This window comes from Telopea speciosissima, chromosome 8, assembly GCF_018873765.1.
Source record: "Telopea speciosissima isolate NSW1024214 ecotype Mountain lineage chromosome 8, Tspe_v1, whole genome shotgun sequence".
Lineage (NCBI taxonomy): Eukaryota > Viridiplantae > Streptophyta > Magnoliopsida > Proteales > Proteaceae > Telopea > Telopea speciosissima.
Genome location: NC_057923.1, coordinates 45,758,949 through 45,775,409, shown reverse-complemented (window position 1 = coordinate 45,775,409; position 16,461 = coordinate 45,758,949). Strand labels below are relative to the sequence as shown.

At 39.2% G+C, this 16,461-nt stretch overlaps 1 protein-coding gene across 4 annotated transcripts in view; it reads right to left on the bottom strand.

The window, feature by feature from the left end:
- The window catches only part of LOC122672706 (glutamine--fructose-6-phosphate aminotransferase [isomerizing] 2-like), a 41,027-nt gene extending 30,471 nt beyond the window's left edge, over nucleotides 1–10,556 (bottom strand). For all 4 annotated transcript variants that reach the window (XM_043870181.1, XM_043870183.1, XM_043870182.1 and 1 more), the window contains exons 1-2: nucleotides 10,265–10,556; nucleotides 9,800–9,972 (exon numbers count right to left, since the gene is read on the bottom strand). In XM_043870181.1, the coding sequence (XP_043726116.1) occupies nucleotides 9,800–9,972; nucleotides 10,265–10,511 (420 nt within the window). In that variant the 5' untranslated portion in view covers nucleotides 10,512–10,556. The remainder of the gene's footprint in view (nucleotides 1–9,799; nucleotides 9,973–10,264) is intronic.
- Between the last annotated feature and the right edge of the window lie 5,905 nt (nucleotides 10,557–16,461).

Genomic DNA, 16,461 nt, shown 5'->3' with positions numbered 1-16,461 from the left:
GAAGAAATGAAGTTGGATGACTTTTTGGAGTATTTGATTAAAACCTCTCTTACCCTACTACATGCAAACAAAAACATATCCCGTGCAATAGATTTTAAACTAACTATACAAGCAAGAGTCAACCACCACCCCCCTAAATATAGTTAAAGAAAAACTTGGCAGTGATGTAGATCGATGGTGGTTGAGAGAAATCAGCAATAAACTGTCCAGGTTCATCCCCTCCCCCCCCCCCCCCCTCTCATCGAACCAGCATACTTGGGAGATTCTCTTCAAATTTAGTGGGCTCCAATATGCCTTGCATGGAGAAGAATTTTCACACAACAACAAACAACAAACTCAGCCTTATCCCAACTTAATGGGGTCAGCTACATGGATCCAAACACAACAAGGAAAACTGAGTTTATGCAAAAAAAAAAAAAAACAAAACAAAACGAGAGAAATGTAAAATGGAGAATGCCAAATGAAAGATAGTAAGAGGGAAGAAGAACAACCCAGCACGACAAGAGAATCTCAGCTAAATGGGGTCTGCAACATGGATCCTTGCTCTCTAATAGGCCCTATCCGAAGTCATACTTGGAACAATACCTAGGCTATGCATGTCCTTCCTCACCACTTCTCCTATGGTCATTTTAGGCCTGCCCCTAGCTCTTTTAGCTCCATCAATCGGGATCATATCACTCTTCCTTACCGGGGCATCCCTAGGCCTCCTTTGAATATGACCATACCACCATAAACGACTCTCTCGAAGCTTGTCATTAATCGGGGCGACTTCCACGTCCGCTCTAATATGTTCATTTTGTACTTTATCCTTCCTTGTTTTTCCACACATCCATCTTAACATCTTCATCATTGCTACACAAAGCTTATCAATATGACACTTCTTAACTGCCCAGCATTTTGCCTCATACATCATAGCCAGTCGTACAACAGTCCTATAGAACTTTCCTTTAAGCTTTAAAGGAATACGTCGGTCACGGAACACTCCCGATGCACCTCTGCACTTCATCCATCCCACTTTAATTCTCTGTGAGACATCATCCTCTATGCCACCTTCTTTACTTATAATTGACCCCAAATATCTAAAATAGTCACTTTGTGGTATCTCTCTATCCTCAATTCGCACCATATCAGTATCCATCACGGTGTGACTAAAATTACACAACATATACTCTGTCTTTGTTCTACTAATCTTAAATCCTCTTGTTTCCAAGGTTGACCTCCAAAGCTCTAACTTAGAATTAATCCCTTCTTTTGTCTCATCCACCAAAACGATATCATTAGCGAAGAGCATACATGATGCAAATTCATCACCAAATAGGGCTTGTTTCATTGGGAATAAGTCTAGGATTGGATTACATACATGTTGGGCCTTTGATCCCATGGGTTTCTAATGTAATAGGCCACTTTTATGGGCCTAAAATATGGGTAAATAGATTGCATACGGGATTAGCTCTCAAACTTAGTTTTATTTCCATACTTAGCTTTTTATTTGGTGTTTTAAATTGAACCGGTTCAACCAATGGTTCAATTTAAGTGATTTTATTAGTTTTTCTTTTAGTTGTTTAGTTGGGCAGGATTAGGACTCTATTTTGAGTCTATTTTAGTTTCCTAGTCAGTTTAAGTTAGCTAATAGGTTAAGGATTGGGTTAGGCCTTTCCTTTTCAGTGTCTAAGTCTATTTTTGAGTTTTCTATATAAGTTTGTAAGGGAGGTCAGCATTGGATACGAATTTGATTAATAAAAACTCAGCTTTATGCTTGCTGCCTTTGTTGCTACTGTTGCTCCGTGAGAGTGTTGCATCCTTGTGGGTTTATCAAGGTGGAAGGGATTAGTGGATCTCCAATCGACTCCTTGCATCGTGAAGAACAGGAGGGCTGCTACTTATCTCCTTGCATCGTGAAGATCGGGAGACCCCATTGTTCATCTTCAAAACTGCTCCCATTGAAGATCTCTTCAAATCCAGTAAGTTTGAATCTGAACTTTGTTTAAACCTTCTTCTTCTCACTCCTACCCTAACTAGGATTCCTCCATAACTTCAAATCTGTCCATCAGTTTCAAACCAAACTTTCAGCATACATCCCTTACATCATTATTGACACTCAATCCAAGTTTCATCAGACCCCCACCACCCTAAACCCTAGAATCCCCTTCTCCTACCTCCATTAGGAATTGTCTCAAATAACCTTATCTTGCTGTCCAACTCATCTAACCTACTTCCATTCACTTAAACATCATAAAACCCATTAGACTTCCCTACACCTGCCTATCATTACCATATAAGACAATCCTAACCTAAACCTAACTTTAACCCTAATTTTAACCTAAAATTCAATTCTACCCAAAATTGCAGAATTTCAAAACTCATCCAAACCTTAACTTTTTTTATACCATAATAGCCCTCAAGACCTGCCCATTAATACCCTATAAACCCCTTTCCCAATATCCAACCCTAACCCTAATTTTGCCCTAAATTACTAAACCCTAACCCAATCAGCCAGCCTTTGTGTGTGGCTCCTAGTAGGTCTCCTACCTATCTAGGACTATATTAATACACCACGGGATCTCATCTTGAATGTTCTTTGTTAGATCATCCATGATAAGCACGAATAGATATGGGCTTAAGGCTGATCCCTGGTGTAGCCTAATCGTAATTGGGAATTCCCTTCCCTGATCTCCCACAGATCTCACACCAGTCACCACGCCCTCATACATATCTTTAATAACATCCACATTTTCTAGAAACTCCTCTCCTTACTAGGACACGCTGGATTAAATCTCTAAGGATTCAGTCATAAGCGTTTTCCAAGTCAATAAAAACCATATGGAGATCCTTCTTGCTTTCTCTATAACTTTCCGTGAGCCTCCTCAATAAGTAGATAGCTTCAGTCGTGGATCTACCTACCATAAAGCCAAATTGGTTCACCAAGAATTTTCAGAAGCTTCAGAAAATATTTTGTGGGCCCATGCCAGCTTGTGTTGGAAAAGAAATGCTGCCAATAATTCAATTGCATAGGAGGTGTGATGCCCAAGATCTTTTACGTTTGCTTTTTAGCTAGTTTTTATTTCTTTTTTAATAGATATTAGGTATATCTTTTATGTTTGCCTTTTAGTTAGTTCCTAGTTCTGTTTTTAAGAGATATTAGGTAGATCTACCTAGTTTCAGTTACTATTTTGGTGTAACTAGGAATTAAATTGCACTTTAGGCTAATTTCAGTTGCTATTTCATTTATTTTCAATTAATTATGTGTTTTGTAAGGGATCTCTCTCCCACGCAAGAGAAGATTGTTTTGACAGCTAATAATAAAGGGGCTCTTTACAATCCCCACAATTTGACTGAATGAAAAGAAAACTTGGTTGTTTAGACATGGTAGCTGTGAGAGGCAGTGTAGGAGAGAGTCCTATGTGAGGTGAGATGCCCAGGGGAGAGTGAGAGGCTCAAACCACATATCATATTCCTTCTTCTATTACTCATCTTCTTCTCTTATTTTTCTCAATCGATATTCTGTGTTTACTTGCTGTTCTGAGATTTCCTAAATATCTGAGATCCAACCAAGGGCTCCCTGTTGTTGCTGGAAACCTTATTGGATCCTTAGAATAGTACCCTGCTATTGCTGCATCAGTTGCTGATTGGAGGAGACAAAATAGCCCTTGCGGTACAGTTTTCCAAGGAGTTTTGCTGAGATCTTCAATGTTCAATCCTTTTGAACTACAGATCTCACAATCAATTGCTGCTAACATTTTGAGGAATCAATCAACACTTCAGCTTCTTCCTTGGATGGTAGTTTGATCATCCAATGGCTAGGTTTGCCTATATCAGTTAGTTACCATTTCTGAGTCTTACTTTCTAATTTCAAGACCTGTTGATATCTCAGTATCTAGCAATTATTTTTCGCTGAGATTTTGAGTGGTTCTTCAGACTTATGATACCTACCCTCGAGGCCTAGACCAGACCATCACCTACATCTGTGAAGCTTAGTTACTAATTTCGGTGACCAAGTTGTCATGGCATCGCCATGGCGTCCTGGCACTGGAGAAGCAAGCATATCGAGCTCCGACTTGGATGATGTACAAATATCGCCCGATATGGCCTCCATACCACGACATATGGGCATATCGGTCGATATTAGTGTATAAACTTAGGTTTTAAATTTTTTTTTTTAAAACCATTTAAGAGCTTAAATGCTTTTTCCTTGATTTGTATTGGAGGTGTAAGCAATACACATTAACATAAAAAAATTAAAACCATTAAACAGTACACTATACCCTAATTTTGAAACACTATTACTAATTGGAATTCGAATTTGGGAGAAACAAAAATCACAAAGTGAAAGTTCGAGACAGAGGAGAGAGTTCATGAGACAGAGACACAGAGACTGAAGGAGTTAAGAAGACGAAGAAGTGAGAAGAAGAAGAAGAACTTTGGCTTCAGTTCCTGCAACTCTCGGCAAGTTCGAACCCATCCGGCAACCTCCAGGTAAGTAATTTTTTTTTTTTTTTTATTTGGTTCTTCTTCTTCTTCTCCAATCTCCTCCCAGTCCTCCGGCAACTCGATCCTTCTTCTTCAGTTCTTCTTCTCACTTCTTCGTCTTCTTCACTTCCGGCAACTCTCTCCTTCAGTTCTTCTTCTTCGTCTTGTCACTTCTTTGTCTTCTTAACTTCTTCTTCTTCAGTTCTTCTTCTTTTTTCTTCTTCTTGCCTTGCAGTTGCAGGCTTGCACAGAGACAGAGAAGGTGTTTTTTTTTTTTTCTTCTTGCCTTGCACACAGCCACACATACACACACACAGAGACAGGGAGAGAGTCAAGAGACAGAGGGGGGGGGGGGAGGGATTTATTACAGCCAGTAGTTCTCTCGGGTTTTTTTTTTTTTCCTTCTTCTTCTTGCCTTGCAGTTGCAGGCTTGCACAGTCACAGAGAAGGTGTTTTTTTTTTTTTCCTTTTCTTACCTTGCACACAGCCACACATACACACACAGAGACAGGGAGAGAGTCAAAAGACAGATGGGGGGGGGGGGATTTATTACAGCCCCAGTAGTCCATCACTCACACACACACACACAACAGCAGCAAGCACATATTCACATCAGCAATTATTTTTTTGTTTATATGGGCTGTTTATTAGGTTTATTCACTGATTTCACTCAATATAAAATTAAAAATTGTGTTCTTTTAATTTGTTTTTTTGTTTTGTTACTTTTGTAGATAAGTAGTACACTAATAAATATTACACTTTCATGAATTAAACCATAGTAGATTAGTAGTACACTTTCCTGTTGATTTTTTATGTTATAGGGTATATATTATAGCATACTAAATGACATTAAAAAATAGAAGAAAGAAAAAATAAAACATGGTCGACATGATCGCCATGGCGGGCGACGTGTCGATATATCGATCAGACACCCCTCCACCGACTTGGATCGCCATGACAACGTGACAACTATGTCAGTGACTACCTATTTGCTGGTTATTTTGCATTCTGTTCTGTCAATCGTTGGCCATTTCTGGCCTTGTTTATGTTCCTGTGTTTAAATATCAGTCCACGTCTTTGATAATTATATTGAGTATGTCTGTTGTTCATTTGCTGTTCAACTATTCTGTCAGTCCTGTTGCTGGAACAGTATTGTAACCTGCTGATATTGTCTCCTAGTGATCCAACTGTAGAGTTGGCTCTTAGTTGAAACGGTTCTACATTAGGCAGAGCCTGTACTATGAAATGAAAAGGTTCCTTCTAATGCTCAAGTTTAAGCACACTATCCAACTTAGCATTATATTCAATTCCACGTGTTTTCCCCCTTAAGTTGTATTTATTAAGAAAAATATTCCCAAACATTTCACATAGAAACAAAGAGCATACCAGATCAGTTAGTTAAACCACTACTGAGTTGCACCGCAAAAGATTCAAAAACAACACTTATTCATTAAAATGTAGCGCAATATCAAGTCAGCTAAGTGATGGTTCGTGTTGTATCTTCTAACTCTATTACATACATTATAACATAAAATTCCAAGGAAACAATTTCTTTTTTTTTAAACTTTGGATCTGAAATTAACAAAACCAACAATGAAGATTCTAAAATAAGTTGAAAATCATGAGGTTCAAAACTAATATTTTTAGATTCGAAACCCTTACACTTTCAGATCTCTAGAAAGGGGATATAGTACTCACTTGAGAAAATATAAGGGAGAAGAAAACTTATTGAACAAGATAACTGCTCACTGCTCAAGTACGTTAAACACATAAATTCAATTTATTAATCAATGAGTGCTCTGGTATCAAGGCAAGTTACAATGAGGATTTCGAAAACCAGAGAGTTATTTTTAATGAAACACAGGAGTTAGAATGGCAACATTGTGACTGACCTGCCCAACTTTGTTAAAACCCATAGTTGTCAAGGCATCACCTAGGCGGTGCCTAGGCATCCAGGCTCTTTATTGGGTCCAAGGCGACAGCATGCTTGTTGACACTTCAGGAGTTTACATTGATATATGTTTATTGCTTTGTCTTTCGATGAATATGCTCATATTATATCCTATACTTTGTTTACTATATATTAATTTTCTCATAATAGGTCATTACTAGCATAATTATCACATATTGCATTGATAAGGCTCTCTATGTTGCATATAAACAAAATTTTATAAAGTAACCATTGATATTTTACATAAAGTCATATATCTAGGCGTCTATGTGTCACCTTGACAACTATTTTAAAACCAGGTTCAAACAAGAGCATTTGTACAAAAGTCAGGTTTTGGACAAAGAACAATTTTCTGAATTATGGTCTCTGGCCTCAACTATAATCCAGGTTGGATCATGTTTGGAAAACTTGATCTACTTTCTTCGAGATTTGAGATAATTTATGGGACGTGATTGGGGTGCTGCCTATTTTTGATAAAAAAGAAGAGTCTCTCTATTATCTAGAACCTGTTAGTCCTACTGCCTCTTTGGTTGATAAATCAGGCTATTTTTTTTTCTAACAAATTAGTCTATCTTCTCTCCATTTTTCATGTGTCTTCATTATCTAGAAGTTGAGGAAGATTACATAGAAGAAAGAAGCAATACAAAATGGCTATGCTTCATCACAACCTGCCAATTGGAACTAGAGAGAATGATCAAACACACCAGTGAGAGACCGAAAAAACAAAGGCACATATATCTTCTTCTGAAAAAATAAGATGTAATTGTTGTGGCCTATGACATGCAATCCTTTGGTTTGCTGGAACATCCACCAGTTCTTGAAATACAAGCCTCCTCATTGGAGCTGCGCTCAGAACAGTAGATTCAATCTGCATGTTTAAAGTTCTGTTTAAAGTCTAGTTGAACATAGGCTAGTCGGATTTTCCTCTTTTTTACCAAGCCTGATCCTTCTTTCAACCTAAGAGCTGGCAATTCATTAGACTGAATTCTACTCAAAGTTTTAACCACAACATGAAGCACAAATTGTGATTGCGAGATGAAGAATGGGTATGCTAACCAGACCATACCCACATCAATATACAACACATTATACCCAAGCTCCAAATCTGTGGTAGGTGGCAAGAACCAAATTAATAGGCGGTCTAAGCACCAGGTAAAAGGTAAGAGAGCAAGAGGGAATGATCCAAATGGCAATACAAATCTTCTCGTATAGGTCATTTGTCAGCTATTACTAGTTCTGAAATCATCCGAGCTCTAAAATCCTTATGCAGCACTTGCAACTCCAAAGCCTTGAGTTTTGTTTTATTATTTTTCCTTACAGTGGCTCTGGATTGTACTCCTAATGGTTTGATCTATGATGCTAAAAATTTATTTGATTGAGTGCCAGATAAAAATTTCATGGCATGAGAGTTATGATTAAGTTCTATGTCAATGATTACCAAATTGATGAAATATAATGTTCTAAGTACAAATGTGATGGAGAGACTACAGTTCTTCAAAACTAGGCTGATGAGAAATTATTTAATACAAAAATCCAACTAAACCATGGGCTAAAAAGGTATTTCAGTTCATTGAAGAAACCAATTAGTTTATTTGAAGACAAGGCCACCTAAGAGATAGGTCGGTGGTGTCCTAATATAAAAAATGGGGCATTCAAATCACCTCCCTAAATTATTTCTGATTCTTTCCTTCCAAAGGAACTCTCCAAAGCTGTCTAAAGAGTTAAGATAGTCATCAATTCTGCCCAAATGGTATATGGATTAATTAGCTTAATTATAAAAAGTTATCAAGTTTTGAATCCTTTTGTAAAGGAAACTATTGATATTAACTATGCTCTTGATTATAATTAACAACAACACTATTTGGAAAATACATATGCATTAAATATGATGCTTCAACACAAATTGGATCAGCCATAGACAACCTGGATTGCTACCAGATCGGACGAGGACATGTGTCTTCACCAAAAATATGGTGCTGACTGGTTAGCATTGCACAAATAGACAAAGACATGCTGCATTATCCTAAGCATTCCACATTATGCCAACTCCACTCATGTGTTGTTATTCAGAGATGCTAATAGTATGCCTAGTTTCAAGAGACAAAAAGGAGAAGGCTACATACAAGATGTTCTAATACCTATGTAAATAATTAAAAATATATATATATGTTATCATGACTTAAATAAATTGTCATGGCAAAACAGGATCGCTGTGGCCAACTCCATTCAGTTGGGATTGGGCTTAATTGGGTTGAACTGAGTAGCATATGTTACCAAGGGCATTGACTACTGCTGTACAGAATTAAATGCTGAGCAAACTGACTCTTTTAACTGCAATCATTTTGAATGGTACATTAAAAGAATGAATACCTGTTAGTGCATATTCCCAAGTGATACATGTTGCACAGGCCATAAGAATCTATAAGGAAGGACTAAGAAACTCAAGATGAAGGTAAGTTACACAAGATCTTTGTAGATAAATAAGAACCCACCCATAAAAGTTATACACAGCCAGTCGTTCCATAAATCAAGATTATAGTTTGCACCCACCCTTCACCTCCAGAGTAATTTACGCTCTGACAACCATACATATACCTACGAAAATATTAAATTTGAAATTTTATAGTATCTGTTCACAGGTTAAGTGATGTATCTTGGCTGTGCAGCAAGAAACACAGCCGCAGGTGTAGGGATTCCCCTACATCAGCACAGAAATCGTGGGCTTTGTTGATGTTAGGTTATTTAGACTTTTATTCAGTTTAGTCTTTTATTTAGTTAAGTTGTAATTCTAATTAGAAATCTTAGTCCAAGTTGGGAATCCTAGTAAGAGTCTACCTTCTATTTTCCAAGTTTCTATTTTTGTTCAGCCATAAAGGCTATAAATATGTAATTGCTCTGAAGAGGCCCCACGATGAATGAATACAGAATTTGCTTTGAGCATTGTTGAAGTCCTGAGATAGGATAGATGAGAGGCCTAGTAATGTAGGACTAGAACCCGAATAGGTCTAATCCCAGGCAGGATCAAATAGAAAATCTCCAAAGAACAAGAAAGAGAGCAATAAGGTCAAATAGGATAACTAAAACATGTGAGGCATAATATACTCCCAACTTTCCCAGATTATTTAATAATACTACCAATAAAATAAGTATACTGAAGCCTTGGGAGTACCAGTTAGAAACTCCAATAATTCATATGAAAATTTTAACATTGAAGTAGCAATGTAAAATTTTAGATGCATTCTCATATTTTCTAACCACTGATATTTGCATAAATAGAAAATGTAACCAAGAATACAACTAACTAGAGGGATGAAAGACGAGGTGCATTTACATGGCAATTCAGGAACAAGAGGAAAGGGAACAACAGAAAGCTCAGTCTACCTCGTAATTGGTAACAATGCCATTATGAATAACCAAGAATTCGTTTCCAGGACCAGAAGATTGAGGATGACTATTCCTAGGAGCTGGCTCACCATGAGTTGCCCAGCGGGTGTGTGCAATTCCAGCATGAATAGGAAACAACTCCTCCAAATTCAAATCCGTAGCAGCAACCTCTGTAAGCATAAACGTTTATTTTATTTTCCACTCCATTATAATCATCCTAAAGTCCACGGCTTAGCTCAAAGTTAATTCAAAAAATTAAAAGAGTGATGATGCAACCATATTTAACCAAATTCAAGGAAGTATACACCAAGAAACTCCAACACTTGTTGAAGAGAGGGTATATACCCAGAAACGAAAAAGCTTTAAGAACCAGAAAATCAACATTACAACTACTCTTCCACAAACCAGAAAAATCTAAACTTTGAACTTCAAAAAAAAAATGGGGGAAAGGTGATTGATTACCTTCGTAAACAGATTTAACGAGTTTCTCGATGTTGCCTTCCTGGCGGAAAACGAGAGGTCGAAAGGATTTAGAGTGAATTATGGATTGATCCACGGGAACGGAAGCGAGATCGGAGGAATCGATACAAATGCCAGAAGAATCATAGCCTCTGTACTCCAAACGCCTCAACCCATTGAAAAGAACCTCTAGAATGTATCTTCTCTCTCTGTGAACATTGTAATTCAAATACGCGAAGATCCCACACATTCTCTGTTTCTTTCTTTAACAATTGTGACAACAATAGAAGGACGATCAGAGAGGATGGTGAAGTTGGGAAGAGAGAATAGTCGTCTGACAGAGGGAGGCAGTTTCCTTAAGCTTTCAGTTTCCGTTCGTTTCTCGGATTTGGGGCTTCTTCCCTTGGGATGGAATCCTACCTATGGGCCCTCCTCAACCAAAACAAAAAACAAAAGGATTTAGGACTTTTGTCTTAAACAAGAAGGGAGCATAAATTTCTTCCGTTGACAGCGTTGTAGCCAATCACTTGTAAGGGTGTGACTGTGTGAGCGAGTCGCCAATCACTTTTATTTTTTATTTTTATATTTTTTTTTCCTTCTCCAACGGGTTTTTTTGTTTTTTTTTAAGAAAAAAAAGGGTTTTTCACGGTAGGTTTGCCGGCGGCTTTTTTTTCTTTTTCTTTTTTTTGAATATGAGAAAGCGAGAATATCTATTGTGAGATTTCTCAATGGAGAATAATTCAGTACATTGTATTGATTGGGAGTTTTTTTTTGTTTTTTTGATAAAAAGTACGTATTGATTGAGAGTGTCCATGAAATACATATACAAGTTACAAAAGGGTCAAACCATTGACATCCGGAACGTGGCTGGAAGAAATACAATCCCATTGACATAGGAAATGGAATTTTTTTCCTCTACTGTTCACTGCCCAAATAGTCCCCTCACATGGGGCACAAAATGACAACATAACCTCCTTCGAGCAGTGTGTTCAGGCAGGGAGGTTAAGTTGTCATTTTGCCCCCATATGAGGGGACAACAGGTGTTGTTTGAGCAGTAGACAATAGAGGATAACGAATAAAAAAGGAAGGAGATATGGGAGACGTGTGTTGTGCGGGTACCGCCCGTTGAACCCCCGTAATACTCCCCCTCAAGTTGGAGCATGAATATCATGAATGCCCAACTTGGATTTTAAGAATTGGAAAGTGTCACGACCAAGGGGCTTGGTGAGGACGTCTGCCAATTGCATGCACAAGGGAACATGGTGAGTGGAGAGGCACCCGGATTGGACGTGTTCACGGACAACATGGCAATCAATCTCATTATGTTCCGTATGCTCGTGAAACACTGGGTTGGCTGCGATGTGAAGGGCAGCCTGACTGTCGCAATAGAGACACATCGTAGATGGGTGAGGCATACCAGGATCAAGTAACAAGGCTCGCAACCAAACCAATTCACAGGTAGCGGCAGCCATTGATCGATATTCGGCTTCGACGGAAGAGTGGGAAACAGTTGATTACTGCTTGGATCTCCATGAGAGAGGATTGTTACCCAAAAAAGTGACATAACCAATGACAGAGCGACAAGTCGTGGGACACGCTGCCCAGTCGGAGTCGTAAAAAGTAGCGAGCTGAACAGAACTAGTGGCCGAGAGCAGAATATCAGCACCTGGGGAGGTCTTGAGATAACAGAGGATGCGTAGGGCGGCAGCCATGTGAGGCTGGCACAGTGCATGCATGAATTGGCTAAGAGTGTTCACGGCGTAGGAAATATCCGGGCGTGTGATAGTCAAATAAATGAGGCGACCAATCAAGCGGCGAGAAGGGGAAGGATCAGGCAGTACAGCACACATGTCAACACTCAAACGAAGGTTCTGGTCCATAAGGAAGCTGACTAGTTTGGCACCAAAGAGACTGGAGTCTCATAAAATATCTAGAGTGTATTTCTGTTGGCTGAGAAAAATACTAGTCGGACTGCGGGCAACCTTGATGCCAAGAAAAAACTTATCATGACCCCTGTCCTTTAGGCAAAATCGAGCATGTAAGAAGCTGATGATATCCTGAATGGCCTATGGATCAGACCCAGCGATGATGATATCATCGACATAAAACGAGGATAGCCGTGTAAGAATACGAAGAAGAGTTAACAAATAAAGAGTAATCGGCCTTGGATTGTGTGTAGCCAGCATCAAGGAGAGACCAAGTAAAGGTGGCAAACCAATTGCGTGAGGTCGCCATGAAGGAAGGCGTTGTTGACATCCAATTGATGGAGATGCCAACCACGCACAGCAGCAACGGCAATGCGACATCTGACAGTGACCAATTTGGCAATAGGGGCAAATGCATTTGTCTAATAAGACCTTCCTATTAGGTGTAACCCTTGGCGACCAAATGGGCCTTGTAATGTTCAATACTACCGTCAGCATGGCATTTAATCTTATAGGCCCACTTGCAGCCGATGGGTTTCTTCCCTGCAGGGAGAGGTTGGAGAGACCAGGTTTGATTCTGTTCAAGAGCATGGAGCGCAATTTCCATGGCCTTACGCCAGTGGGGCTGTTTACATGCCTCTGTAAAAGTGTTCGGTTCATGATCATTGCACAATGCAGTAATAAAAGCATAATGAGAAGAAGACAAATGGTCATAGGAAATGGAATAGTGCAAAGGGTAGGGTGTCTTACCTAAGGGAAGTGGTGTGACGGGGCGGGGAACTAACGTGGAGGCCATAGTGCAAACGAAATTGTGAAGTTAAGTGGAGGGGGTATGAAGACGAGTAGAGCGTCGGAGGGGAGGTGGGGGAGGTGGTGGTGGAGGGAGTGGCAGTGAGAGTGACGGCTATGAGGGAGGGCTAGAAGGAGGGGGGCGGAATCAACAACAGGGAGGGGCAACACCAGACTCAGAGGGGTAGGATCAGTAGTGAGGTCGGGAACAGGGAGGGGTAGCACCGCACTCGAAGGGGTGGGGGGAACGGTGGCAAAGGGAAAAACAGATTCGTGAAATAGAATAGGCAGGGAAGTAGTTATGTCTGTCATAGAAAAAAGAGCTAGGGAGCATAGTGTCTTGAACCAGTGGTTGTTTTGCTGCAAGAAATTTACAGTTGAAAAGTTGGAAGTTGATTCTGCAAGTTCAAGATAGGGGGTATTAGCTTCCAGGGAATACACATGTTTCCTTGGTGAGTCAAAAAACTATTTAGTCTATAATTATTGAACCAAATTTCTTTGAGATGGATCCCATTCTTCAAAGCATGTTTCCACTCCTGCAAGATTCCGTTTAGCTCAGCCTCCAGTTTGTCAATTGAACATGAAAATCATGCAGATGTTAAAACACTTTGACCATCTAACAAAAAAGCAATATGCCCAGCCTGTTAGTCCTATTGAAGGTTCAAAAAGGCCTACACAACATAAAACAGGGAATTGCAATTCATGGTTAGACATAGAGTTAAAAGTTGATTCATTTGGAGTGCACATAACCTGGTCAAACATAGTCGAATCTATCATTGGAGGAGTTAAGTTCGAATCAGGTATCCATCTAAAAGTGTTTGAGAGAACTAAGAGGGGGTTAGCTGTAGCTAATCCACGAATTACTTTGTTTCTTACATTCCAAATAAAATAACATGTTATTGCAACAACAGAGAAAACCAAGTAGCAGTTGGTTTAGCCAGGGCTTTAGAGTCAAGGTGGGAAGCACAAAGTTGTGCCAGAGAAGAGCTGCTAAGGTGCTCAGTTCACGAGATAGAAAATGATGCCCATGGGATTCATCACGAGCACCATAGAAAACATATGTAGGCTCGATCGACCTCCATTTTAAGAGAGTAGCCATAACAGGTAAACCTGCATTTAAGACACACCAAAAAAAACATCTTAAATTTCAAATATATCTTAAGTTTCCAGAAAAAGCACCACCATTTGGAAAGTAGGGGTCTGTTCTGTAATGGAGAAAGTAAGAAATTGGCTGCATGTCGAGTGGAGAAATTTCCAGATTTTGTTAAGGAGCATCTCCACTAATACTCATAATCTGAAATATGCACTTTGGAAATTTCGTAATTAAAAGCATCAGGAATGTGGTGCAAAAGAGAATGAGAATGCCAAATTTGATTAATGAAGAGATCACTTACCATGCATATAGAATTGCAAGCAAAAGCATCAGGCAAATTGTGATCAGGGATAGCAGGAATCCGCGGGTCATACCAACAGTAGGTATTCCTTCCATTTCCAATTTTTCTCCAAACAATTTTCTTTAAGTCAGGTAAAATGGAAGTGATACTATTCCAAACCCAAGAGCCCTTCTTTCTTCGTACAACAGGGTTGAAAATAGAAGTCCTTGAGAAGTACTTAGATTTCAACAATTTTGCCTAAAGGGAAGTCTCTTCAGTGATTAATCTCCAACCAAGCTTTAGGATTAAAGCTTTGTTGTGGGTGAATGATTTACAAATACCCAGACCATCAAATGTTGTGGGGGTACAAACTTTGTCCCACCCGATAAAATGTGCTTTTTTCTTATTATCAGTGTCATTATTCCAAAATTTTAGGTAGACTGAATCTAAGGACTGATAGGTTTTTGGGGGGAAAAGGAAGCAAGACATTAGGCAAGAGGGGGTGGAGGCTAGGACAGATTGGATCAAAACCCGTCTACCAGCAAAAGAAAGGCAATTTGCCTTCCAGGTACTCAATTTATTCTAGACTCGTTGGACAATATAATTTAAATTCTTTACCTTGAAACTATGGTGAAAGAGTTTAGTTCCAAGGTAAAGAGAATCATGACCCATTTCTTTTATTTTGAGAATGGAGCAAATTCTCCTCTTTCTATCCATTCTGGTGTTCTTACTGAAATGGATTTCAGTTTTGGAGAAATTTATTTCTTGGCTAGTGAGATCAGAAAAAAGCTCAAGCATAGAATTGATAGAGAGAATATCATCTTCAATATTCCTACAAAAAAAAAAAAGTATCATCTACCAAAAAAACAAATGAGAGATCTCCGGGACTCCTCTTGCTATTTTAATTCCCATAAAAGCTCCTGTTTCTCTAACAGCATCCATCAAATGAGAGAGAACTTCCATAGTAAGAAGGAAAAAGTAAGGGCTTAGGGGACACCCCTGTATTAATCCTCTAGAAGGTTGAAAAAATCCAAAAGGGCTCCCATTAATTTTGAAAGAGAAAGAGGTGATGCCCAGATATGCTTAGTCCAATTCACTTTTTTTTTTGGTTTGCCGGCATTGGGCTCCTCTATAGCTCGACAAGGAGTGTAGCACACATCCAACAGCCCACAGTGCTTAGGCAGGCAGTCCAACACCCCGCATGTGTGTTAGGCTGCGTGCCCTAGCACTGTGGACCATCGGATGGTGCGCTACAAACTATTTCATGCTACAGAGGACCCAAATCCAAGTTTGCCCTTTAATGTCCACACTATGCTTTGCAAATAAAAATAAGGGAAAGAGAACCTACCTGGTTGCATGTGGTAGCAGCCACTACTCTCAGACATGGGCCATACGAAATGATCGCCACGCCCCCATGGATCCTGAGGGTGCGGCGGTCATTTTGCTCAGCCCTATATCTGGGCGCAGGAGCTACACACGACCAGGTAGTGTTCTTTCTTCCTAAAAAAAATTGTGATCAAGTTCCAACTTCAGCTGTGTAGCATGGTTTTAGGTCATTGTATTGGAACTGGTATTGGCTAATTTCAAAACTGATATCATATCTAATACATATTGACCCTCAGTCATATTGAATGATTTTGTTCTCAAAGGTATCAATGTCAATATTGTTTTTAACATTGTATCCTTTCTCTATTGAATCACTTATCCAGTACCAGCCAAATATTAGTATCAATATCAACTAATACCGATATAAATCGATCAATACAGCCGATCCAATATTGATACTTTTTTGGTAAGAAATTTGATATTGATACCTAAAACCATAAATTGAAGCATACTCCTTAGGGCAAAAGAAAAAAAAAATTAATATTGTTTTATCCAAGTGAGTGCATCCTCCCTCCGCCAACGCTCCTATCTCCTTCTTTCTCCTCCCCATGTGAAATGATCCATATGAGCAAAGGAGAGAGACAGAGAGAGGGGGCACTCTCCAAAAAAAAACACCTAACTGAAGCAGATATTTTTCCACATCAAGTACTCATTTGATCACTTAACAGATGGATAAGCGAAGAATAAACCAAATATGAAATATGGGGACTATCTCAAATATGGTCCC